This window comes from Bufo gargarizans, unplaced genomic scaffold (assembly GCF_014858855.1).
Source record: "Bufo gargarizans isolate SCDJY-AF-19 unplaced genomic scaffold, ASM1485885v1 original_scaffold_1694_pilon, whole genome shotgun sequence".
In the NCBI taxonomy this organism is placed as follows: Eukaryota; Metazoa; Chordata; class Amphibia; order Anura; family Bufonidae; genus Bufo; species Bufo gargarizans.
Genome location: NW_025334470.1, coordinates 43540 through 68728, shown reverse-complemented (window position 1 = coordinate 68728; position 25189 = coordinate 43540). Strand labels below are relative to the sequence as shown.

Below are 25189 nucleotides of genomic sequence, written 5' to 3'. Positions count from 1 at the left end.
TCCCGGTGACAGGTTCCCTTTAAATCTTGTGCAACACCTAAAGGGTTAACAAAGTTTGTAAAAATCAGTTTTGAATACCTTGAGGGGTGTAGTTTCTTAGATGGGGTCACTTATGGAGTTTCTACTCTAGGGGTGCATCAGGAGGCTTCAAATGGAACATGGTGTAAAAAAACAGTCCAGCAAAATCTGGCTTCCAAAAACCATATGGCGCACCTTTCCCTCTACGCTCCGCTGTGTGGCCGTACAGTAGTTTACGGCCACACATGGGGTGTTTCTGTAAACGGCAGAGTCGGGGCAATAAAGATAAATTCTTGTTTGGCTGTTAACCCTTGCTTTGTTAGTGGAAAAAATGGGTTAAAATGGAAAATTAGGCAAAAAAATTCTCAAATTTCATCCCCATTTGCCAATAACTCTTGTGCAACACCTAAAGGGTTAACAACATTTGTAAAAATCAGTTTTGAATACCTTGAGGGGTGAAGTTTATAGAATGGGGTCATTTTTGGGCGGTTTCTATTATGTAAGCCTCGCAAAGTGACTTCAGAGCTGTGGTGGTCCCTAAAAATTGGGTTTTTGTAAATTTCTGAAAAATTTCAAGATTTGCTTCTAAACTTCTAAGCCTTGTAACATCCCCAAAAAATAAAATATCATTCCCAAAATAATTCAAACATGAAGTAGACATATGGGGAATGTAAAGTCATCGCAATTTTTGGGGGTAGTACTATGTATTACAGAAGTAGAGAAACTGAAACTTTGAAATTTGCTAATTTTTCCAAATTTTGGGTAAATTAGGTATTTTTTTTAGGAAAAAAATATAAATCTTTTTATTTCATTTTACCAGTGTCAAAGTACAATATGTGACGAAAAAACTATCTCAGAATGGCCTGGATAAGTCAGCACTTAAAGTGACACTGGTCAGATTTGCAAAAAATGGCCAAGTCCTTAAGGTGAAATAGGGCTGAGTCCTTAAGGGGTTAATGAACCTTTATAACAAATACACTAAGGCCTCGTTCACACTTCAGTGTTTGGTCAGTGATTTCCATCAGTGATTTGTGAGCCAAAACCAGGTGCAGCTCTAAACATAGAACAGGAGCAGATCTTTCCCTTCTACCTAATGTCTATGGAGGCTCCACTTCTGGTTTTGGCTCACAAATCACTGATGGAAATCACTGACCAAACACTGAAGTGTGAACTAGGCCTAAGACAACCCCTTTCCGTATGCCCTATTTGGCCATAGAGAGCTCAAGGGTGGTCCCACATGTGACTCCCCTCCCCTATGTGTGAGCCAGAATGCAGAACAGGTAGACCAGGCCCCAACCATTCATCACATAGCAGCCATTTATTACAACCATTTCATATAATCCTACATTGCAGCATGAAAGGAAAATGGATGGCCACAACTTATTCCGCCAGTATCAGCTCATCATCAGGTTGGCTTTGTTTCAATAAGGGGTAGTCAGAATGACACAACCCCTTAAACAATAGGTGACAAAATGAATAATCAGATGCGATATGGATCCCAGGGAAGACTGTAAATGAGTTTAGGCCACTATATTGTGACTAGCGTTTGGAGTCCATTATAAATACTTGGAAGCCAACAATAAACGAGGCTTCAGTTCTTGGGCACCAAAATGTCACTTGCGTGCCACAGCCATAAGCGTAAGGGAGGCTGGAAGGCTACAGAATGTGACAGCTGTCATCTGGATGTAGGAAAGTGAGGAATTTGTGAAGACACTATTATTGGGCCTGAAAAAGACAGTGGTGAGAGCTCAAATGTCAAAGATCAGACCACACACATGGAGACGTACGTGCGTTACAGCCTCCCTACCTGATGAGGGACTCCAGTATTGCGGGGGAGGGTCCTTTCTGGAATTCTAACTCTTTGTAATGTAACACTTTGGCATACGCTCGGCATTTGGATGCCCTTTCTCCAAGGAGGACCACTCCATTGTCGTCTCGTAATGGCAAGGGGCCCTAGGGAAATATGAGACAGAGGTCACATTATTACTATAAATATAGGCCTAGACCAAGCGCACACAGCCGGCAGAGAGGCCACAGTAAATGTGGAAACCATCACTAGAAATGCAGCTTGGATGTGACAAGACTGAACATTATATAATATTCTCAATAAGGAAGCAAAATCCTGAGGCATCTATGGAAGTCATGCATGCTGCCTTTACCCAGAAACTTGACTAGATGGTAGAGGTAGTAGTATTATAGTAGCACTACCATGCAGTAAGGAGTATGGGGTGTGCCTAATGTACACTCATTGGGGGAGATTTATCAACACTGGTGTAACGCAGAACTGGCTTAGTTGCCCATAGCAACTATCAGATTCCACCTTTTTCAGACCTCCTTTGGGAAATGAAAGGAGAAATCTAGTTGCTATGGCCACTAAGCCAGTTTTGATAAATCTCCCCCAATGAGTATACATTAGGCACACTCCCTACTGAGGGCCAAACAGGATATGGACCATCTCAGGCCAAAAGTTACCATTGCCAACTAGAAACCTTGATGTGTTTGACCCTGGTCAGGAGAAAGTAAGCATGATGACAATAAGGAGATGAAAAAAACCAATGCCAGGTAAACTAACTACAAGCCTGCCAACACACGAACTGCTGTCTATGGTTTTCCAAAGCATCAAGCGAGACCACGGAAAGAAACTTCCCACTTTACCACATTGGTCATCCTCAGCAAGCTATGGCACTGCATATTGAAATGAAAGAATCTGGCGGCAGGAATACAAGATTCAAGCCCAATGGGGTCCAGCTGCCACGTTCCCTTCTAAACTGCTGGTTGGCTGTGTATAACCTGTGCCCAAGTTCTTCTGCTCAACCACAGGAGCAGAAGGATCCAACAGCCGCTCTCACGTGCTATGGATTCTATGCACAATATTACTAGAAGAAGTCAACTGGTCCCTGGGGACACCATGTTTTCAACTTACAACCATCTTCCTGAACCATCAGAAGTTGAAACTAGACAATTTCTCTGGTTAACTACCTCTGGTTAACTACCGATATCTAGATGCTCCTCTTTCCAGTACAGTTTGGTACTACATGTTCTGTACCACCTTCTGTCTGTGACAGGATGTGCTGCTCTTCTGGAAGCCTTACAGCAGCCAGCATCCATTCCTGACTGTTATATGTAAGGGTGTTATTACACTGCAAGTGGTCCCTTGCACTGCTTGACGTTCAGCGAGCACCAATGGAAGATCACATATCCATTGGCACTGGTCTGATTACACGGGCCGATGCATACTGAATGTGGGAGGAGGACTGTTACTGCAGCGATTCCTCCCTTATTCAGCAGCACATTACTGATTACACAGGAAGATGCGCTGATGATGGGGCATCTTTCATCTTAATGAAAGTTGCTGATCAGCCAGTGAATGAGTGTTTGCTTCTTTATCGGATGCTTGATTATACGAGTCAATTATCGGGAATGGATACTCCTGATAATTGTCCCAAACTCAAAGTGTATTAGGGCCCTAACGACTTCCTTTATCTGTCTTACGATTCATAAATCTTCATTTTCTTCTATCCTGGGATGACATGTTGGGGTTTTGGAACCAATTACTAGCTTTACTAAACATCACTGGTGGTCCCAGAACCAGTTAATATTGTATCTTGAGGGACCACTTGTACAATTCTCTAAACGTAGAAGTGAGAGCACCGTGCATGACTACCGCTCTCAGATTGCTGGGAATACCTTGTCACTGTGCTCCATAAACTCTGCCAGATTCAGGAGTGTCTGTGTAACCTCAACAATGTCCTGCGACGTCAGCGCCAATTCAATACTGTGGATCAGCTCACCCTGTTGATCTTCATTCAGCTCCGACCAGCAGGAAAGGAAAGCTGCATTAAACAGATCTCTGCATATAAAAAGAAGAAACATTCAGCCACATAACTTGCAAGTCTATCAAATGAATCACTGAGTAGAGAGCTCACCTGGCCAGAGGGTTATACACTTGTGCCAAAGACCAGCAGGAACGAAGAGCTGGAGAAGAGGAGTTTTTCAGTAGCTCCAAGCTGAGTCGCCTCAGCCACTCCAACCAGTCGTCTTTGGACACTCTACGGGCTGCTCCCCAGGCCTGACAATTTGAGAAAACCAATAGGCTTCAGGAAGATGCCCATCTAGGATATTGTCTTGAATGTTTCCTACATTACCTTCTGTAGATTGGTGGTGCTGACATGCAGCTTCTTAATAGGTCCACTATCCAATGGGACACTAGAAAAGGTTTCTCCCAAGTTTCCTTTCACTGTCCGATGCTGATAAATCAATGGATCCTCATCTTCATCTGCAAGAGTGTAACCCTAGTGGTAAAAATAAAATAAAATTAGGAGCCCCTGCCCAATCAATGATTCGCTGCATTAACCCCCTCCAATCCTGCGCTGCATATGTATGCCACAGGAGTCTGGAAGTTAACATGAAGAGGTGTATATACATGATTCTGAGATGAGGAGGGTGCAGGAGACAGGCACAGCAGTCCACTAAAAGAACAAAGTGATGTCGGGTAAAAAAATGAAGGAAACGTGCCACTCTCCATCGAGGAAAATTATAACTCTGGTTTGTGACATTCCTTGGTTATCCCCCATGGAAATGTATGAGTCAATTGACAACTGAGCGTTACCATTCCCCTTGTCAATATCCACATGTGATACTATGGCAGGGACTGCGTGGTCACCCCCTATTGAACGATGAAAACAATGCAATTAGCTGTTAATGTATAGATAACACTTTAACAAGGCCCTCATACATAACCCCCACTCTCCCCCCACAGATGTCATTAGAAGGATCGAACATGCTGAATTTCAACTACTGATCCTTCTGTTCTCAGGGAAGATAAGCCACGCTCATTAGTTTACTACCTCATTAGCACATGCATGCTTGGTCAAACAGAACATGTGTGAGTATGGGGGAGCAGGGAGGAAAAGCATTCAGCCAACGCCCTAGTATCTGGTGGTGGATCCGCAGAAGTTATGAAGAGGTGGCGGAGCATCCAGTGTCAGCCTAAATGTAAGACAGCTTCCTTGCTGGCTTATATTTAGACCATTGTCTACGCCTAAAACAGGATTGCGCCGCAATCTACGCAATATTGTCGGATAATAAATAACTCAAGAATAACACTTCTTGTGTCATTACCTTTAAAATCCTGCAGGTCAGAACCTCGTATCTCTGGTGTATGATCCTGTGCTTTAGCAGTACCTTGTTCACCATTGGTATAAATATCTGGTACTGAGAAGAATTCATAAATACAGCGTTATTCCACTCATATGAAACAACATGAAAGATTCTCAAGATCCTTTCTTCATAACCTGCATGTAGCTTATTACTGTACCTTCTTACGCAGCTGAAGGACTAATGAGGAGAGTGTGTTCATGGCAGTCTGTCTTAGCACAGGGCTGCCATCTAGTATACGGATTATTGGGTGAATGATCCGGGAGGCATAATCTGTCAAATCCAGCGATTCTGTCAATCTAGCCACTGTTTCTAGGGCCACCCTGAGGAAGGAAAGAAACACTGGTTACAAAGTATGACAATGTAGACATTGAGGCGGCTGTACTTGAATTGGATATGACACCCAGACTACACTAGCAGCAGTATCCATGGCTCACCATGCAATACACTTTTAGCACTATACACTATATTAATAAAGCACCTTCTAACAATCCATGACCATAGTCAAGATCAACCCTTTAGACCAGTGGTGCCCAACCATTTTTCGTCTGAGGGCCGCACTATACTTGGTATGAATTTTGCGGGCGGGAACCAGGTAGCTTTGTCAGAAAGAAATACAAACGCTGTGAGGGGGCACGCGTGAGCATTACTACTGTGAAGAGGGCATATATCTGGGCATAACTACTGTGAGGGGGCACATATCTGGCATAACTACTGTGAGGGGGCACATATCTGGGCATAACTACTGTGAGGGGGCACATATCTGGGCATAACTACTGTGAGGGGGCACATATCAGGGTATGAGCCTCTTTATTCACAGAAATCAGACTGATACTGTCTGTGATGGCGTACTGTAGTGATATAGCAGCACTTTATAAAACAAAAATATTCCCGTCATCTATTAGAATAGCCCCTAGTAAACAGGGCTGAAGTGCAATACCATTCACAGGTTGGGCATCACTGCTTTAGACCATCACAGGTGTTTCTGTGGAAATTGTGTGACATCTAACTAACATTTTTCCGGACTGAAAGCTAAAACATCTGCGCCTGGCCAGAAGTGCTACCAATAAACGTGAGGCTCGGAGGTGGTTCTCTGGGGAGCATCTGTTACTACTGGACACACAGTATTATTCACAACTGGCGTTTACCGCATAGCTGTCCCTTGTTATTGTCTGGGATAGGCAATTTAAGGGGTAACAAATCAGATACTAGCTATCTTTGACTTGCACACAAAAACGAGATTTTTGTGAAACTCACCTGTAAAATCTCTTTCTCGCGTGGTTCATTGGGGGACACAGGACCGTGGGTATAGCTTGCTGCTGCCACTAGGAGGCGACACTAGGCTGAAAAGTGATATGCTCTCTCCAGGCTGGAGGGGGTATAGCCTGCAGGGGAGGAGTTATCAGTTTGTGCCCAAGCAATAGGAGTAGGAAAAAAATAACCATACGGTAAACAACCAACAAATGACCAACGCCAGCCGGAGCAAACCAGAACTGGGGCCATACTGGCTCCACAACCGCCAACAATCACAGCAAACAGAAATTCCTGGGTGGGAGCTGTGTCCCCCAATGAACCACGCGAGAAAGAGATTTTACAGGTGAGTTTCACAAAAATCTCGTTTTCTCGCTGGTATCATTGGGGGACACAGGACCGTGGGACGTCCTAAAGCAGTCCACGGGGAGGGAACAAATCACATGCCCATGGAGAAAGAAACGCCCTCGAGGATGCGTAACTCACTGCCGCCTACAAGAATTTGCTGCTTGGAACAGTACCCGCCGGCGCCTAGGAAGGCACCCGGTAAGACTTGATGAACGTGTGCCCGGAAGACCAAGATACCGCCTTCCACACTGGAAGCTACTGCATGGAGGAGATGGACCCGAGAAACGCCGACCGCTGGTCGGGTGGGCCAAGACTCAGCTGGGCGTTGCCTACCCGAGGGCGCATGCCCGAGCAACTGTTGAACGGATCTATCTGGAAAACATCCCTTGGAGGCCGTCAGCCTTGACAAGGACCCCAAGATAAGAATTGGTAGAAGTCCGTAGGGCTGTAAGCGCTAGACAAGGACAAGCAAGTTCAGAGGCCAAATCACATGGCTGATGGAGAGCCCGGTCCATGTACTACGAGGGAGAAAGAAGAGAAACCCATGTCTGCAAGGCGTGGAAAGGCGACCACCTTCTGCGAAAAAAGAGGATCCTGGACGGAACACTGCCCTATGCCATACTCAAAGAAAAAAGCACGTACAAGAAGGCAAATCAATTCAGAGAAAGAAATAAAAATAAAAAATAACGCCACCAAACAGCTGGCTCCTGGCCGCAGCTGTGGAAGCAGAACTAAAAAGGCCAAGTCCGTAGGATTCACCTCTGGCCCAGAGAACACCCCCTAGGGAGCGGAATATTGGTAGACCAACGCCCTTATAGCCATAGAGGCTGGTGGTGAGATTTCTAGTGAGAGAAACTGCCTGAGAATCACTAAGAAACAAACGCCTGAGCCAGGCGTGCCCCACTGCAGGCCAAAGTATCAATGCCCCACGGGAAAGGCAAAATAAGCCAACGAGAGCACCGCCAGTGATGGGAGGCCCCGTCAGTGACCATATTTCAACAAAGCGGCAACGCTGCCTGGAAGGGCAGATGAGTGGAACAAAGATGAGAGAAATACTCTTGTCGGGTGAAGTTCGACTACGACGTCCAACGCCTCCACCATACCCGAGGAACCCTGGGTCCGTGAAAAAATAGAGATGGGCTTCCAGAGCCGTACAACCCACGACTACTGGTCAGCTAGACAGGAGGATAAGGAGATCAGTCATCCACCACGAGGGGAGACCGGAAAGGAAACGTGTGATCCGTACCGGGGACGAAACCCCTACTAGCGGGGAACGTCGTAACAGACACCCGCTCTACCCGTCTTGGGAAGGCTCTCAGTCAACACCCGGAATGAGCAGTGAATGAACAACCACCATTGGCTTGAGGCGATATCACTGACATCTGAAGAGAGGTAGCACCAATGGCGTTACGGTATGACTACTAGAATCCAGGTCCCGCTTAGAACGGCAATCTAGTGTTGACGAGTGCCGTAGGGACTGATCTACTCAGTAGAACGCACTCAAAAGGTAGGTGCTGATCAGCCATGGTAACTACACCATCGCCATCTCCGAGCCGACGACAGAAGGACAATAGTCAACAATAATAATGAAGAGGACCGGCACTCATTGTAGTCTTCAACAAAAGATGATGTCTCTATTGGTCACATACAACACTGTGACGCGTTTCGGCTCACATCTAGAGCCTCTCTCAAACATATGGATATGGAGTGGATGTGGCAGAAGGACAACAGTTGTCAGAGCCACGGACCCCCATTGGTAGTAAACCAGAAAGAGGCCAGAACTAAAGCCCATTCCCATGTGAGACTGGAGCTCCACAGCGTCCAGTGGTGATGCGATCCTCCGCCTGAAGGGAGGCCCTACAAGGGAAGCCCCAAGAGTAATGCTCACGCCATACTCCAGCCGAGGAGTAGGCCACACCGTAGAGGTCACTGAAACTCTTGTTAGAGGAATCCGTTGCCTGACGAAAGAACTGTGCAGAAGGAACCTCAGCATGTAGTGGTGACTCAAACACCCCTTGTGCGGAAGGGGCTACCGCATGCTCCGCCAGAGTGGACATGAGGGGAAGGCCTGAGGACATTCAGTAGAAGTGCTGGTATCAAGCTGGCCCAGCCAGTAGAGCTAACCTTAAACCCTCCACCTGACAAGGGCGCTGAATAGGAGCAACTGCCGAATTAGTACCAGGGCAGAACCCCTACCTGAGGGGGGCCGTCTCGCTACAGCGATTAGGAGCATCTAGCCCTAGCATGAAGACTACCCTGCGAAGGAGAAGCCGTTGTAGTAGCCACTGCAGATTGCCAGCATAACGCCCTCACCCAGACAAGGATGAGTGGTGGACGAAGCACCCGGAGTCGGTGGAATATTCGGCTTGCTGGATCTTGACCACAGTACTCTGTGCAGTGTGATTGACATGAAACGGTGGAGGCTCATAGGGATAGGGAGTCTCTAGGACACACAAGGCTGGTGACCCCCTTAGAGCACAAAGGCCACAATCTTGTGTCCAATAAGTGCATGAAGAAAAAGGGATACAATATGAGAGTATCCATAGTATCCAGTGGCAGAATCCATATGCCACTAGATGGAGAATATCAGGCACCAGCGGTACCGACTGTTGCCACAGACCACCTGTGAAAGAAACCAAGGCATCTAGAGTCGTGGCGTAGCTGAAATACAGCATGCAAAGAGGCATAGTGATTCCCCCGTAACTGGATCGTTTGCAGAGCGTAATGCCCTAGGAAGTATGTGATGGCAAATGGGAGACCAACGGAAGCGCAAACCCCCGGTTAGGGAAGGGGGTAGCGAGATAGTCAGAACCGCGATCTACGGAAGTGTAATTACCCACTCAATGGAGGGGGAAAAATCTACATCAAACACTGCGCCCAGTGGCAGTGCCAACGCTTTACCTATGATCGGGAGTAACATATCCAGTAAGTACAGTAACCCGAGGTAGTGCAAATACAACACCCATCGAAGGGGGTAACGCACCTAGCAGGAACTTGCAAATGACGAGTTCTGTACTCTGTGGGAAGTGCCATCATCCTACCCCAGTAAGGGGGTAATGCGTACGTAAACACTGCGACAGCAGTGAGAATGCCATAATGCCACCTATACAAAAGGTTAATGTATGCTGACTATACTGAGCTCAGTGGAACTTCAATTCCGCCACTCACAGAACGAGGGGCACCTATGGCTGGCATTGAGGCTAATGCTAGTGAGGTCAGTCCACCTCAGGAAGGAGGTAATACCCAAATTAAGCACTGTATCTAGTAGAAGAGTAAATGGTGCCTAAGGAAGGGGTTAACGCTACACCAGAACCGGTTAGCACGGACGTAATCTAGGAAAAATAATCCGGATTCATGTCGGAGTCCGAATAACTGTCCTGCTTCGGCCCACACGTGCGCAGTTCCACCTCTCAGCCTCTAGCCCATGGCTGTTGCAGGCTGTGGCGGTGTTGATATAAGAACCAAACTACCCCGGAGGTGGAATGGAACTAAAGGTCTGCTCACCGATTGCGCAGACGGTGCTCTATTAACCAAACGACCCAGGAGGGTGGATTGGGAACTTCCAGAGGTCCTCCGCTGAGTTGCGCAGGAGGAGAAACTCAAACAGACGCCCCCGGAGGGTGGATGGGAAGTTTCAGTTGTCCTCAACTGGATTTTTGCGCAGTTGTAGCACCATTACCCACCGGCCTCAGAGGGCGGATTGGGATCCTCCAGATGTACCCCACTGGATTTATGCAGTTGGAGCATGATCAACCAAACGGCCCGGAGGGCGGATTGGGGACCCTTCGGATGTACTCCACTGGATTTACGTAGTTGGAGCATTATCAACCAAACGGCCCAGAGGGCGGAATGGGAATCCCTCAGATGTACTCCACTGGATTTGCGCAGTTGGAGCATAATCAACCAAACTACCTCAGAGGGCGGATTGGGATCCTCCAGATGTACCCCACTGGATGTATGCAGTTGGAGCATTATCAACCAAACGGCCCGGAGGGCGGAATGGGAATCCCTTCAGATGTACTCCACTGGATTTGCGCAGTTGGAGCGTAATCAACCAAACTGCCTCAGAGGGCGGATTGGGATCCTCCAGATGTACTCCACTGGATTTATGCAGTTGGAGCATTATCAACCAAACGGCCCGGAGGACGGATTGGGGACCCTTCGGATGTACTCCACTGGATTTTGCGCAGTTGGAGCATAATCAACCAAACGGCCTCGGAGGGCGGATTGGGATCCCTCAGATGCACTCCACTGGATTTTGCGCAGTTGGAGCATAATCAACCAAACGGCCTCGGAGGGCGGATTGGGATCCCTCAGATGCACTCCATTGGATTTTGTGTGCTGAGGAAGGCAGGATCTGTATGCGCATAATAATTTTTTTTTTTTTTTTTTTTTTGGTGAGGACCTAGCCTGATATGGAGAGGAGGTCAGGGAGGGCTGTATACTGCAATATTAAGGCACATTGTGCCTGCAGACAGAAAACTAGAGTAAACAGGGGCCTGAAATGAGGGAGGAAGGTCCGGCCTAGAAGGCCGCAAAGCCGGGGACTAAATTATCACGCCGGCCGACCGAACTCACCGCTAGTCAGCACAGAGCGTACCTGGAGCGATGTCCGGAATGCGGTCGCCTGTGTCCACTGACCGCGGAAGCCCATCGGAGGAGTAAATAGCGTGGCCGGAGGGAAAAGAAAGAAATAGAAAAGGTAGGCCCGAATAAAGCCGGGGCCTAGATTTTGCGGCGTCCGGCCGAGTAGGGGAACCGTTCTGCCTGCTCTCCTGGGACGGCTTAGCGGGCTCCTGAAAAGGAGCCGCCGAGAAGATGCGTCGCTTGGCCGGCCGGGAAGCCACCCGGTCGGTCGGAGAGCGGGGTGACCGGAATAGGGCGCAGAAGGCGCCTGTTTTAGATCGGGAAGGGGTGAAAATAAGATGCCGTCGCCGCGGAATGGGATTAACCCTTTCTACTGAGGAGAGCTGGGCGACGGGTGGAGGATTCGTTACCCCCTCCAGAAGGTGGCCATGTGAGGGGGACAGGGAGGGACAGTAAAACTCACCTGTCTTCATCTGTGGTCTTCACCCTTAATCTTGTACCAGCAGGGCCACCCCACGACCGCTGGCACCAGGCATCAGGGGTCCAGGTAGAGAAGGGCTGGAGAGTAGGTGGCCCTCTTGCTGGCGGGAAGCAGGGGAGCGAGGCTGCCCTGGTCCGCTTTGTCTTCTTGGGGGGAGGCAGGGCGGTGGAGCAGGCAACACCGGCCAGCCTCCCAGGGAGACAGAGACGCATGCGAATCTGTGCCCCTTAACCTAATAAAATAAAATAAAATAAAAACAAAATTGTAAAAGAGCCACCCTGCTAAGCAGGGAGGTCTGCCTCCTACGACACTAAGCTAAAAACTGATATGCTCTCTCCAGGCTGGAGGGGGTATAGCCTGCAGGGGAGGAGTTATCACTTTTCAGCCTAGTGTCGCCTCCTAGTGGCAGCAGCAAGCTATACCCACGGTCCTGTGTCCCCCAATGATACCAGCGAGAAAAAAATAATGCACCAAGAAGGAGATGTTGGAATCAAATGAAACTTTCTACGTATGAATGTAAAGATGATCTATGTCAGCGATGACAATGTTAGAGCAAAAGGAAAAGTTGATTGGGGAACACTACAACTGAAAGGAGGGTCTCGTACCCCGTTGGGCCACATCTAGCCTGGATATAAGATGAGATACACAGTTGGGCATGGAGGCATACTTATTCTGTATGGTATCCTGCAGCACATTTGCCTACAGATGTTGCCACTGGGCCTGTAGATCCTGCACAATCCCAGCTGGTCCCATGAATGCTTGACTGGCTATATAAATCTGATGACTGGGCTGTCAAGGAAGTGTTGCAATCTGGTTGCAAACCTCCTGGGAAACCCTGCTATTTGTGTGGGCGAGCATTATCCTGTGGAAAAATCCCAGTTGAGAGGCAACATGTATCTGCAGGATGTCCTGTACATATCACTGAGCTGTTAGTCTCCCTTGTATGTGATGGCTCCCCAGATCAGCACACCAGCAGTTGTGGAATAGTTGCTCCACAGCAAAGCATGGATGGAAGTTCTCACCACGAGTACTCAATACTCTAATCTAACTTGTGGGATCCCAAACAGAACCTGGACTAGTTGCTAAAGACTATATGGTTTCTCGTTCATGACAGTACTGCAAGCAAAGGCAACAGTGGCTGGCTGGCAATACCAGGACACACAGTGGGTGCTATAACTCCAAATTTCCTTCCTCTAAGCTCATGGAATTGGTCTGGGCAGAGAAAGGGGTGTGTAATAAAGGTCCATCCCCTTCGGCGGTCGTGCAGGGTTACTGCAGCTTAGCTTCCAATCACTTGAATGAGTGGAGTTTCACAGTCTACAGGTTCATGGTCTAATTCATCCTCTCATGAATACAATGTTATTCTACTGTTTATGAAACCAAGTAATCTATCAGCGTGTTTTCAGAGGGTGAAGGAAAGCAAGTACTCAGAGAAAATCCACTCAGGATTTGAACATTTAGAGTTGCAAGTCAACCACCAAGCGACTCCAGGAAAAAAGGGCTCATGCACACGACTGTTGCCGGTTTTATGATCCGTGTGTGGGCCAAGTGATCAAGGAGTTCTCACATCCACCTGTTAGTAAAATACAAGTAGATAATAATGGAATGTCACAGGTAAAGTAGTAAGTTTCTCCTGTATGCATGCTGCACTATTACATATGTAGAAAATACACCAAACAAGCCACAAGCCTTTCATTTTCAATCACTGACCTAGAAAAAAACAATATGTACTGACACGTAACGATATGATACTTACTGCCGAGCTCGTAAAGGACAATCTGGGGCATCAAACAGCCTTACAATAGGTGGTAACAGGAGAAGAAGGTAATCGTCTAGATTTGCCCCAAAAATCTGTATCGCATTAAGAAGCTGAAAATAAAACAGTAAAATGAAAGAAACAAATCAGTTAAAAAAAATATCCTGCAAAATAAACTTTATATTTTCCAAAAATGAATGTTTTAACCACTTCAGCCCCGCTAGCTGAAACCCACTTAATGACCAGGCCACTTTTTACACTTCTGCACTGCACTACTTTCACCGTTTATTGCTCGGTCATGCAACTTACCACCCAAATGAATTTTACCTCCTTTTCTTCTCACTAATAGAGCTTTCACTTTGTAGTATTTCATTGCTGCTGACGTTTTTACTTTTTTTGTTATTAATTGAAATGTAACTACATTTTTGCAAAAAAATATGACATTTTTCACTTTTAGTTGTAAATTTTTCGATAAATTTATTGTTCTACATGTCTTTGATAAAAAAATGTAAAAAATGGTTTGGGTAAAAGTTATAGCATTTACAAACTATGGTACAAAAATGTGAATTTTCGCATTTTGAAGCAGCTCTGACTTTCTGAGCACCTGTCATGTTTCCTGAGGTTCTACAATGCCCAGACAGTAGAAACACCCCACAAATGACCCCATTACGGAAAGTAGACACCCTAAGGTATTCGCTGATTGGCATAGTGAGTTCATAGAACTTTTTATTTTTTGTCACAAGTTAGAGGAAAATGATGATTTTTTTTATTTTTATTTTTTCCTTACAAAGTCTCATATTCCACTAACTTGTGACAAAAAATAAAAACTTCCATGAGCTCACTATGCCCATCATGAAATACCTTGGGGTGTCTTCTTTCCAAAATGGGGTCATTTGTGGGGTAGTTATACTGCCCTGGCATTTTAGGGGCCCAAATGTGTGGGAAGTAGTTTGAAATCAAAATCTGTAAAAAATGCCCTGTGAAATCCGAAAGGTGCTCTTTGGAATGTGAGCCCATTTGCCCACCTAGGCTGCAAAAAAGTGTCTCACATGTGGTATCGCCGTACTCAGGAGAAGTTGGGGAATGTGTTTTGGGGTGTTATTTTACATATACCCATGCTGGGTGAGAGAAATATCTCGGCAAAAACGAGATTTTTGTATAACTTACCAGTAAAATCTCTTTCTCGCTCTTCCTTGGGGGACACAGGAACTCTTGGGTATAGCTTATCTCCATAGGAGGCGTGACACTAAGTAAAAGACTGTTAAGCCCCTCCTCCAGCAGCTATACCCTCAGCCTGGAGAGAGAGACTTCCAGTTATGTGCCCAAGTAGTGCAGACAAAGGCAAGGAGAAACCAAACCAATACCAACAAGCCAGAAAAAAAACACCCGAAGGCCAACAAAAAAACAATGGGCGGGCGCTGTGTCCCCCAAGGAAGAGCGAGAAAGAGATTTTACTGGTAAGTTATACAAAAATCTCGTTTTCTCGCCCAATTCCTTGGGGGACACAGGAACTCTTGGGACGTTCAAAAGCAGTCCACAAACAGGGAGGGACCACAATCAAAAGCGAACCAGGCACCGTAAACATTAAGGCACCGCCGCCTGCAAAACCAAGCGGCCCAAAGCAGCATCCGCCGAGGCATAAGTGTTCACCCTGTAAAACTTGGTGAACGTGTGCAAAGAAGACCAGGTGGCCGCCTTGCACAGTTGTTCAGCCGAGGCACGATTACGCTGAGCCCAGGAAGCCCCGACCGCTCTGGTAGAATGAGCGGTAACACCAAAGGGCGGATCCCTGCCCCGAGCACGGTAAGCCTCAACGATAGCCATCTTGAGAAAGCGGGCAACAACCACCTTAGACGCCGCCAGCCCCCTGCGCGGACCCTCCGGAATCACAAACAGAGAATCCGTACGCCGAAAGGGTCTGGTCACATCCAGGTAGATCCTGAGAGCCCGAACAACATCCAGACGGTGAAGCTCCCGCTCCCGGGGATGCGACGGGGCCGGACACAGAGAAGGAAGGACAATATCCTCATTCAGGTGAAAGGCGGACACCACCTTCGGAAGAAATTCCGGAACAGGACGGAGAACCACCTTGTCCTGGTGAAAAACCAAGAAGGGCTCCACGCAAGAAAGAGCCGCCAACTCAGACACACGCCGAAGAGACGTGATAGCGACGAGAAAGAAAACTTTGCAAGACAACAAGCGAGGGGAAACCCTGCGCAGAGGCTCGAAAGGGGAAGATTGGAGAGCCGCCAACACAATGTTGAGATCCCAAGCAGGAACAGGAGGGCGATAGGGGGGAGCACAGTGAGCAACCCCCTGAAGAAAGGTCTTAACCGGACCGAGCGGAGCCAGCGGACGCTGAAAAAGGACCGAAAGAGCCGAAATCTGACCCTTCAGGGTACTGAGACCCAAGCCCAGAACCAGACCAGATTGCAAAAAGGACAAAACCGTAGGAAGGGAAAACCTCAGAGGGGGAGTCCCCAAGGCCTCACAGAAAGCCAAATAGGCCCGCCAGGTACGATAATAAATCCTGGCCGAGGCCGGTTTTCGTGCACGAATCATGGTACGGACCACGTCAGCCGAAAACCCCCGCCGCGTCAGGACCGCGGTTTCAATAGCCACGCCGTCAAACGTAGCGACCCTAAATGCTGGTGGAAGATCGGCCCCTGAGAGAGGAGGTCTTCTCTGAGAGGCAGAGGCAAGGGAGCGTCTGCCAGAAGCAACATAAGGTCGGCGTACCACGGACGACGCGGCCAGTCCGGGGCGATTAGGATTGCTGGCGTGCCCTCCGCCGCAATCTTCCGAAGGACCCGCGGAAGAAGAGGCAGGGGCGGAAACACGTAGAGGAGCGAAAACTCCGTCCAGGGGAGGACGAGCGCGTCCGCGCCGTAAGCGTCCGGATCTTTGGCCCTGGCCACGTAGATGGGAAGTTTGTAGTTGAATCTGGAGGCCATGAGATCCACGTCCGGACGACCCCAACGGAGACAAAGAGACTCGAAGACGTCGGGGTGCAGAGACCACTCCCCCGGGTCGATCGTCGTCCGACTGAGGAAATCCGCCGCCCAATTGTCCACCCCCGGAATGTAAATGGCCGAAAGGGCCGGAACATGAACCTCCGCCCAGCGAAGGATCAGAGACACCTCCCTCATCGCCGCCGCGCTGCGAGTGCCCCCCTGGTGATTTATGTACGCCACAGCCGTGGCATTGTCCGACTGGACCCGAACAGGGCGACCCTGCAGCAACGAAGTCCAGTGTCGGAGCGAGAAAAGAATGGCTCTCAGCTCCAGAACATTGATCGGCAGTCTGGACTCCGACGGAGACCAAGTGCCCTGGACGGACCGGGGAGGAAACACTCCCCCCCAAACCCGCAGACTGGCATCGGTGGTAATCACCAGCCAAGACATTGGCAGGAAAGACTTCCCCTGAAGAGGGGTCCGCAGCCACCAGAGGAGAGAGGAACGAACCTGGGGGGAAAGGGGAAAATGCCGATCCAGACTCTCCTGGGACTTGTCCCAAGCGGACAGAATGGCCGTCTGAAAGGTGCGGGAGTGGTACTGCGCGTAAGGAATCGCCTCGAAGCAGGACACCATCTGACCCAGGACCCGCATGCTGAACCGGAAAGAAGGACGGCGGTGGGACAGAAGGCTCCGAACCGACCGATGGAGGAGCAGGCGCTTCTCCAACGGAAGACGAACCACCGCTGAATCGGTATCCAGCAGCATCCCCAGAAAGACCAATTGCCGGGAAGGAACAAGAGAGGATTTGGGTAGGTTGATAACCCAACCAAACTGGCGCAAGGTCTGCAGCGAGAGATCCACGCTGGCTGAAGTCAGTGACAGAGAAGGCGCCTTGATCAGGAGATCGTCCAGATATGGAAGCAGAAAAACTCCCCTGGAACGAAGTAAGGCGAGGACCGGGGCCAGGATCTTCGTGAAAACACGAGGGGCCGTCGCCAGCCCGAAGGGAAGGGCAACGAACTGGTAGTGTTCGGACCCCACTGCAAAACGCAGAAAGCACTGATGACACCGTGCGATTGGAATGTGAAGGTAGGCGTCCTGGATGTCGATGGAGGCCAGGAACTCCCCCTGTTCCAGAGAGGCCACCACCGACCTGAGAGACTCCATCCGGAACCGCTGAAGACGAAGGAAGCGGTTCAGCCGTTTCAGATCCAGAATGGGTCGCACCGAACCCTCCTTCTTGGGGACCACAAAAAGGTTCGAATAGAACCCCTTGAACCTGTCCCCCATAGGAACCGGGATGATGACCCCTTTGTCTAGAAGAGTCTGAACGGCAGCAAAGAAATCGGCCGCCCCTCGGGAATCCCGGGGAACCCGAGAGCGAAAGAACCGAACTGGGGGAAGGGACGCAAGCTCGAGTTTGTATCCGGAAGACACAACCTCGAGAGCCCAGGCGTCGGAGACGTGCGCCTGCCAGAAGTCCCTGAACAGGAGGAGACGTCCCCCCACCCGGGTGGGTGGGGGCGCACCTTCAGGCGGGGGGCTGCTTGGTCGCGGGAGCGCGAGCAGGTTGAGATTTGCGCCAGGAGGGCTGGGTCCGAAAAAAGGGTTTCTTACGCCTGTCCTGGACAGGGTTAGTGGACGGACCAGAAGCGGAGCGAGGAGCGGAAGCCCTACGAGAAGACCAGAAACGGGAGAAGGTGGGACGACCACGAGTGGAGCTCCTAGCTTTGGATTGGGGAAGATGAGTACTCTTCCCCCCCCGTGGCTTCCGAGATGATTTCATCCAAACGGGTTCCGAACAAACGAGCACCAGAGAAAGGAAGGCTAGTAAGAGACCGCTTTGACGCGGCGTCCGCCGACCAAACCTTTAACCAAAGCTCTCTCCTAGCCGACACGGCCAGAGCAGACGAACGGGCAATAAGAGCCCCTGCATCCAGGGATGCTTCACATACAAATTTTCCAGCCTGAACGATAAGTTGAGTCAGGGCACGGAGGTCTTGAATAGGGACGTCAGATTCAAGCTCCAGATCCAGCTGAGATGCCCATTCTGAAACCGCTTTACCCGCCCAAGCGGAAGCAAAGACTGGCCGAAGCGCGGATCCGGAGGCCGAAAAGATACCCTTTGTAAGGGCCTCTACACGGCGATCTTCAGTGGATTGTAAGGAAGAACCATCTGCGACGGGAATAGCCGTGCTCTTGGCCAAACGGGCCACAGGGGGGTCGACCTTGGGAGGAGACGCCCAGTTTGTGATGCAATCCGCCGGAAACGGATAACAAACATCTAACTTTTTTGGCGGGGTAAACCGTGCATCAGGACGGGCCCAGGCCTTAGAAACCACTGACGAAAAGTCAGCATGGAGGGGAAAAACCGCCGAAGCCTGCTTCTGGCGAAAAAAGGAAACACTGGTTTTCTCAGGATCAGGAGGATCATCGCGAATTTTAAAGGTATCACGGATACTGTTTATAAGGTGGCCCACAGCGGAAGCCAGCTTTGAAGGCAGCGCCGAATCCATATCCCAATCTGAATCAACCAGCTCCCCTTCAGAGGGCAAATCCTGCAAGGAGGAAGGGCCCGACTGAGAACGCACCCTTGGGGGGGATACCGAAGCATCCGAGGATGACCGGTGATCCGCCCTAGGCCGCTTCTGGGATTGGCGGGCTCTAGAGGAATCGCCTGCAGAGAGAGACTCAGACGGGTCGGCCAGGACAGCGGACCCGGAGGGCCCAGCAGGGGAATCATCCGGCTGCGACAAGGGCAACACATCTGCAAGTCGGCCCACAACGCTAGTGAGACTAACCACAGCCTGGGAGAGGGATCTAGCCCAGTCAGGGGGATCCAAGAGGCCAGGGGGTGACACAACAGATGGCGGACCCTGCGATGGGTCTTTGCAAAGCGAGCAATGCGGGTCAGACTGCCCTTGAGGAAAGGGCGCCTTACATGCGGTGCAGGTATGATACCAAGGTCCCACCGGCACTAAGGGGTCAGACATGTTGGTAGGAGCAAAGAAAAAAAACAACCGAGTCCAGGCCAGGAGGCTACAGTGAGGAAGGGTCAACAGTCCTACCAGGTCACAGAAGGAAGCTGAACGGCAGCGGCAGCAGCAGAAGAACGGCGGTGTGCAATCAGAGCAATGGTCCGTCCTGCAGTGAGCTCCCAGAAGCACGCAGGCACGAGAGTGGGCGGGACTAAAGAGGCGCGGGAAGAAAGTCGTCCGGCCTCTGAATGAAGACCAAGCCAGCGCTGGCCGGTCCGAAACTCCGCCCCCCACCGAAAACATTATCGCGCGCGCGCGCGATTCAAATCCCGCGCTCCACCATCACAGGACTCCCCAATGGCCCCCGCCGCAGCGGAAGCAAGGTAGGAGCCCAAAGAGGAGGACCGGGTGTCGGCGTCCTGCCATGCAACGGCACAGCGGTCGCATACCCGGCCGCCCTCAAACAAGTCTCCCCCATGAGTCATCGCCGCCGCGCCGCTCCCAGACTGTACAAAACAGGGCGCCCGGCCGCCGAATCGCGCCTGCAACGAGGCCATCAGTAAAGGGGAGTCAGAGAGGAGCACCGAACCCTCCGGAGAGGGGAGGGAGGGAGGGAGGGGGGAGCGGAATGGCTGCACTAGCCACCTCACCTGCGACGTCTTCACCCTCTAGTCCATCCAGCTGGGACGCCCCTTCAGCCACTGGCACAGAGTGTACAGTAGCTGGAGAGGGGCTTGCAGGTGGGCGACCCAGTGCTGGCGGGATACAGGGGAGCATGAGCTGCCCTGGTCCTCCTTTTCTTCTGTGGGGGAGGCAGCAGGGCGGATAACCGGCCCTGGTGCAGCTCAACCCCGGGAAAACAGAGAAGTCTACTGCGACTCTGTTGTCCCTGTGGAAAAATCCAAGTGAAAAAAAGTAAAATCAAAAAATTAAAAACTCTAAATCTTCACAAGACAACTCTGCAGTGCAGAGAGTGTCTTGCCTCCTTGACACTAAGCAAAAAACTGGAAGTCTCTCTCTCCAGGCTGAGGGTATAGCTGCTGGAGGAGGGGCTTAACAGTCTTTTACTTAGTGTCACGCCTCCTATGGAGATAAGCTATACCCAAGAGTTCCTGTGTCCCCCAAGGAATTGGGCGAGAAAGACAACTTTTCCCTTTTTTTATACAAAGGTGGCATTTGACCAAGATATTTATCTCACCCAGCATGGGTATATGTAAAATGACACCCCAAAACACATTCCCCAACTTCTCCTGAGTAAGGCTACTTTCACACTAGCGTTCGGTTGTCCGCTTGAAGGATCCGTTTGAAGGCTCTTCCAAGCGGCCACGAACGGATCCGTACGGCCCCAATGCATTCTGAATGGAGGCGGATCCGCTCAGAATGCATCAGTCTGGCACCGTTCAGCCTCCGCTCCGCTCAGCAGGCGGACACCTGAACGCTGCTTGCAGCGTTCGGGTGTCCGCCTGGCCGTGCGGAGGCGAACGGATCCGTCTGAACTATCAATAGAAGTCAATGGGGACGGATCCGTCTGTTATGGTCTCTCATGGCTCCGTCTGAAACGGATCCGTTCACATTAAAATTTACTAGTTGAGCATGCTCAGAATGATTTTTAACCTCCCCCTGCATTTCTCCTCCCCTCCATTTCTCCTCCCATCTTCTGCCTTTCTCCTCCCCCTGCACACCCAGCGGCCATTTTGGACCCCCAAGTTCAATAACAGGTATGTACATGAAACTTCTGTCTCTGTTTTTTCTATTTTTCTTCCTTTTTTTCTTTCAATTTTCTATTAATTTTACTATCTATCATGGGGGCATATAAAGGCACTATCATGGGCATTTTTTAGCAGATGTCAGCGAAGTTTTGTGGGTGCAATGGTATGTCGGATGGTTTCATATTGAGCATGGGTCTGAAATATGTCAGTATAGGTGTCAGAATGTCACATGGCGAGGTGGATTCTGTTTTGAGGGATTGAATAGGCAAATTGTTTGAGAAAAGTTTGTTTGGTCATTCCATAGGCGCACTATAAATGAACGTGTCATGTAGCATATATAGCAGTGATATTGGGCCTACAAACTACAGCTGCAGACGAGCACATGGCTGTGATAGATTTTCAATATTGTAATGGTTTATGACTATGGTGTGTCGGGTCGGCTAGAGATATATGGGATTTATGTTTGATGGGGAATGTGGGTGTGACCAAAGTACATTGCCTAGGGCAATGATAGGCAAACTGCGGCTCTCCAGCTGTCGCAAAACTACAACTCCCATCATGCTCTGCTGTAGGCTGAAAGATCTAGGCATTTCTTTCATGCTGGAAGTTGTAGTTCTGCAACTGCTGGAGAGCTGCAGTTTGTCTATCACTGGCCTAGGGCATAGCTTGCAGTTATTGCACGTGTGTGGTGTGTCAAATCTAGCAACGGGAAAAATTCAGATATAGGTGGATGTAGATGGTAATGCAGGCATTGGCGGTGGGCACACATCACAAACAGATTTTAACTATTGAAAGTTTAAAAGTATGTATATAATTTTTATTTTTATTTTTTCTTTTTTTTTAGCAACTGCTACATTGTCGATTCAAATCTAAAGAAATTACAAAATTTGATCAAAAAGTAAGTTTAAAAATTGATATTATATCGGTCAATTATGTTATTTCACATTAAAACAAATATTTAAATTATTTTTCAACAGATGTCTGAAAAAAGAGGTAGGAGCAAAAAAGCTTGTCCTCCAACCAGGCGACGACGAATTGAAGAAGTGGTAAGTACATGCTATTGTGACATTCTGCAGTATTTTAAAATGTTAAAGTCTAATTTCACTATGTGGACCCCATACCGCACCATGGCACCATGTGGATCCCATACCGCACTATGGCACCATGTGGATCCCATACCGCACTATGGCACCATGTGGACCCCATACCGCACTATGGCACCATGTGGACCCCATACCGCACTATGGCACCATGTGGATCCCATACCGCACTATGGCACCATGTGGACCCCATACCGCACTATGGCACCATGTGGATCCCATACCGCACTATGTCACCATGTGGACCCCATACCGCACTATGGCACCATGTGGATCCCATACCGCACTATGGCACCATGTGGATCCCATACCGCACTATGGCACCATGTGGATCCCATACCGCACTATGGCACCATGTGGATCCCATACCGCACTATGGCACCATGTGGACCCCATACCGCACTATGGCACCATGTGGACCCCATACCGCACTATGGCACCATGTGGACCCCATACCGCACTATGGCACCATGTGGACCCCATACCGCACTATGGCACCATGTGGATCCCATACCGCACTATGGCACCATGTGGATCCCATACCGCACTATGGCACCATGTGGATCCCATACCGCACTATGGCACCATGTGGATCCCATACCGCACTATGGCACCATGTGGATCCCATACCGCACTATGGCACCATGTGGATCCCATACCGCACTATGGCACCATGTGGATCCCATACCGCACTATGGCACCATGTGGATCCCATACCGCACTATGGCACCATGTGGATCCCATACCGCACTATGGCACCATGTGGACCCCATACCGCACAATAATATTTTTTCTGACCTATTATTTTTTCCAATTTTTTGGGGGGGGGTCAAAATATATTCCCACCGTGATAAAATTTCAAATATGGTTATCATCGAAATTGGACAAGCTCCACAGTATACTCATCAACTTCTATTTTCATTAACAGATATATCTATCTATCTATCTATATATATATATATATATATAAAAATTTTTTTTTTTTTATAGTCTCCGTCTTCAAGTGATTCCACAAGCCCAAGGCCATCACCAAGGCCGCAAAGTTCAGAGGAATCACAGGGTTCACCACGGGGAGGTGTAGCTGGTATGGACCAGGACCGGACTGAAGTAAGAAAATTTCAATATATTTTTATTAATTTATAGGTTTCATTTTTTAACCTAATATATTTATTTTTTAAAGGAAACTTCATCAAGATCCGCCGTGCAGAATCCCCCAGTCCCCTCCAGAGGCCGTGGGAGAGGCCGTGGCGGTCGGAGATGTGTAAGTATTATATACTTGGGTATTTAACATTTCAATTCCTTTTGAGAGGTTATTTATTTTTTTATTTTTTTATTCAAGGTGTCTGCAGTCTCCGCCAGGGAAGATAGGGAGTTCGTCATTCACAGCAGTGACAATGAACTCCTTATCCAACTGGTGGAGGCTCGTCCCTCACTATGGGACCCCTCCGACCGCCAACACGCCGACCATCATCTCACCCAGCGGCTCTGGAGGGATATTGGCGAGGAATTAGTCTCTGGCTGGGAGGATCTCTCTGCGGCGGACCAAAAAGAATATGGTAAGTACAACTTTCAGTCATGTATAAAAGGTAACCCCAACAATAATACATTACACTAACGTTTTTTTATTTTTTTTCAACAGTGGACAAGATTATCACTCGGTGGCGGTCAATCCGGGACCGCTTCAAGAGAGAGTACAATCGTGAGGTTCACGCCCCGAGTGGCTCTGGAGCCAGACCACAGAAGCCCTACGCCCACAATGAGGCGTTGGGGTTTCTGCGTCCGACGCTGGGCCTTCGAAGGTAATTGTTTACATTTTTTTAATTTATGAATTGTCTTTAATGTTTTTTTTTTTCCTGAAAGGTTTGGTAGAGACAAAGGATTCTCCCATCTTTGCATTCAACATTGTTCAGTAAAGGGACAATAGACCTAGACTTCTGTCTGTAATAGGATTAAGGATTCTTTCACAACTTTATCTCACTTGTCCTATTATGGTCTAAAGTTTCACGAAATCTAGACTTCTGTCTTGAACTTTGTGTGAGACAAAGGAAATTTGTATTTATTTATCTCATTCAATAAAGGACAGAAAGGAACAATAGACCTTGACTTCTGTTTGTAATAGGATTTGTGAGTCAAAGGATTCTATGACAACTTTTTTCTCACTTGTCCTATTCTGGTCTACAGTTACAATAGATCCAGAATTAACTCTTGACAAGGTTGTGTGAGACAAATCATTCTCTGATTCAGTTATCTAAAATTTGTCAAGCAAAGGTCAAAAAAGAACAATAGATCAGGTCTGGAAAATGGATCTAAAGTTTTGTTTAAAAATTTCTATATTGTGCTGCTGTATGATTGTAGTTTCAAGGAATGTATAGGCATGGGTTGAAAAGGAAGATTTCATTAGCCGAAAGGAAGAGACACGTTTGCCATTCCAATAATTCCTTCTTCATAATACGATTCTGACCTATAGTAGCATTCAATGTATTTGCGCCATACAATTTTTTTAGGGAAGAATCTAGTCTGCACAATATTCAGTATACTATAACCTTGCCACAATATGAAGGATGGCCTTCTGCCTTTTCCGATGCATGCTAAACACTCCTTCACTGTTTTTGTAGCTACCACTTTTTGAGAAAGGCTATTCCTTGCAGACACTACTCTAAAATTCTAGATATTTAATTTAAATTTTTGTTCCTCATTTTAAACTATGTCCTCTTATAGTATTTTTTTTATTTATAAATCTACTTTTTTCATTCATTATTCCATTACTGTATTTCATCATATCCCCTCTGTCTCGTCTTCATTTCCAAACTATACGTGTTGATATTTTATTTGTTTTTTTAAATTTAT

General features: G+C 48.5%; 1 protein-coding gene and 1 long non-coding RNA gene across 2 annotated transcripts in view; one reads left to right on the top strand and one right to left on the bottom strand.

Moving 5' to 3' along the window:
* Positions 1-25189, bottom strand: part of LOC122923533 (serine/threonine-protein kinase mTOR-like) — a 240185-nt gene that overhangs the window by 177770 nt on the left and 37226 nt on the right. Inside the window, exons 9-15 of the mRNA XM_044274360.1 lie at positions 13599-13711; positions 5336-5498; positions 5140-5232; positions 4164-4310; positions 3945-4087; positions 3706-3868; positions 1826-1971 (exon numbers count right to left, since the gene is read on the bottom strand). Of these exons, the coding sequence (XP_044130295.1) occupies positions 1826-1971; positions 3706-3868; positions 3945-4087; positions 4164-4310; positions 5140-5232; positions 5336-5498; positions 13599-13711 (968 nt within the window). The remainder of the gene's footprint in view (positions 1-1825; positions 1972-3705; positions 3869-3944; positions 4088-4163; positions 4311-5139; positions 5233-5335; positions 5499-13598; positions 13712-25189) is intronic.
* LOC122923532 lies at positions 23373-23808 on the top strand. Its single transcript, XR_006387298.1, has 3 exons — positions 23373-23449; positions 23523-23603; positions 23682-23808. It is a non-coding gene; the product is annotated as an uncharacterized LOC122923532 (long non-coding RNA).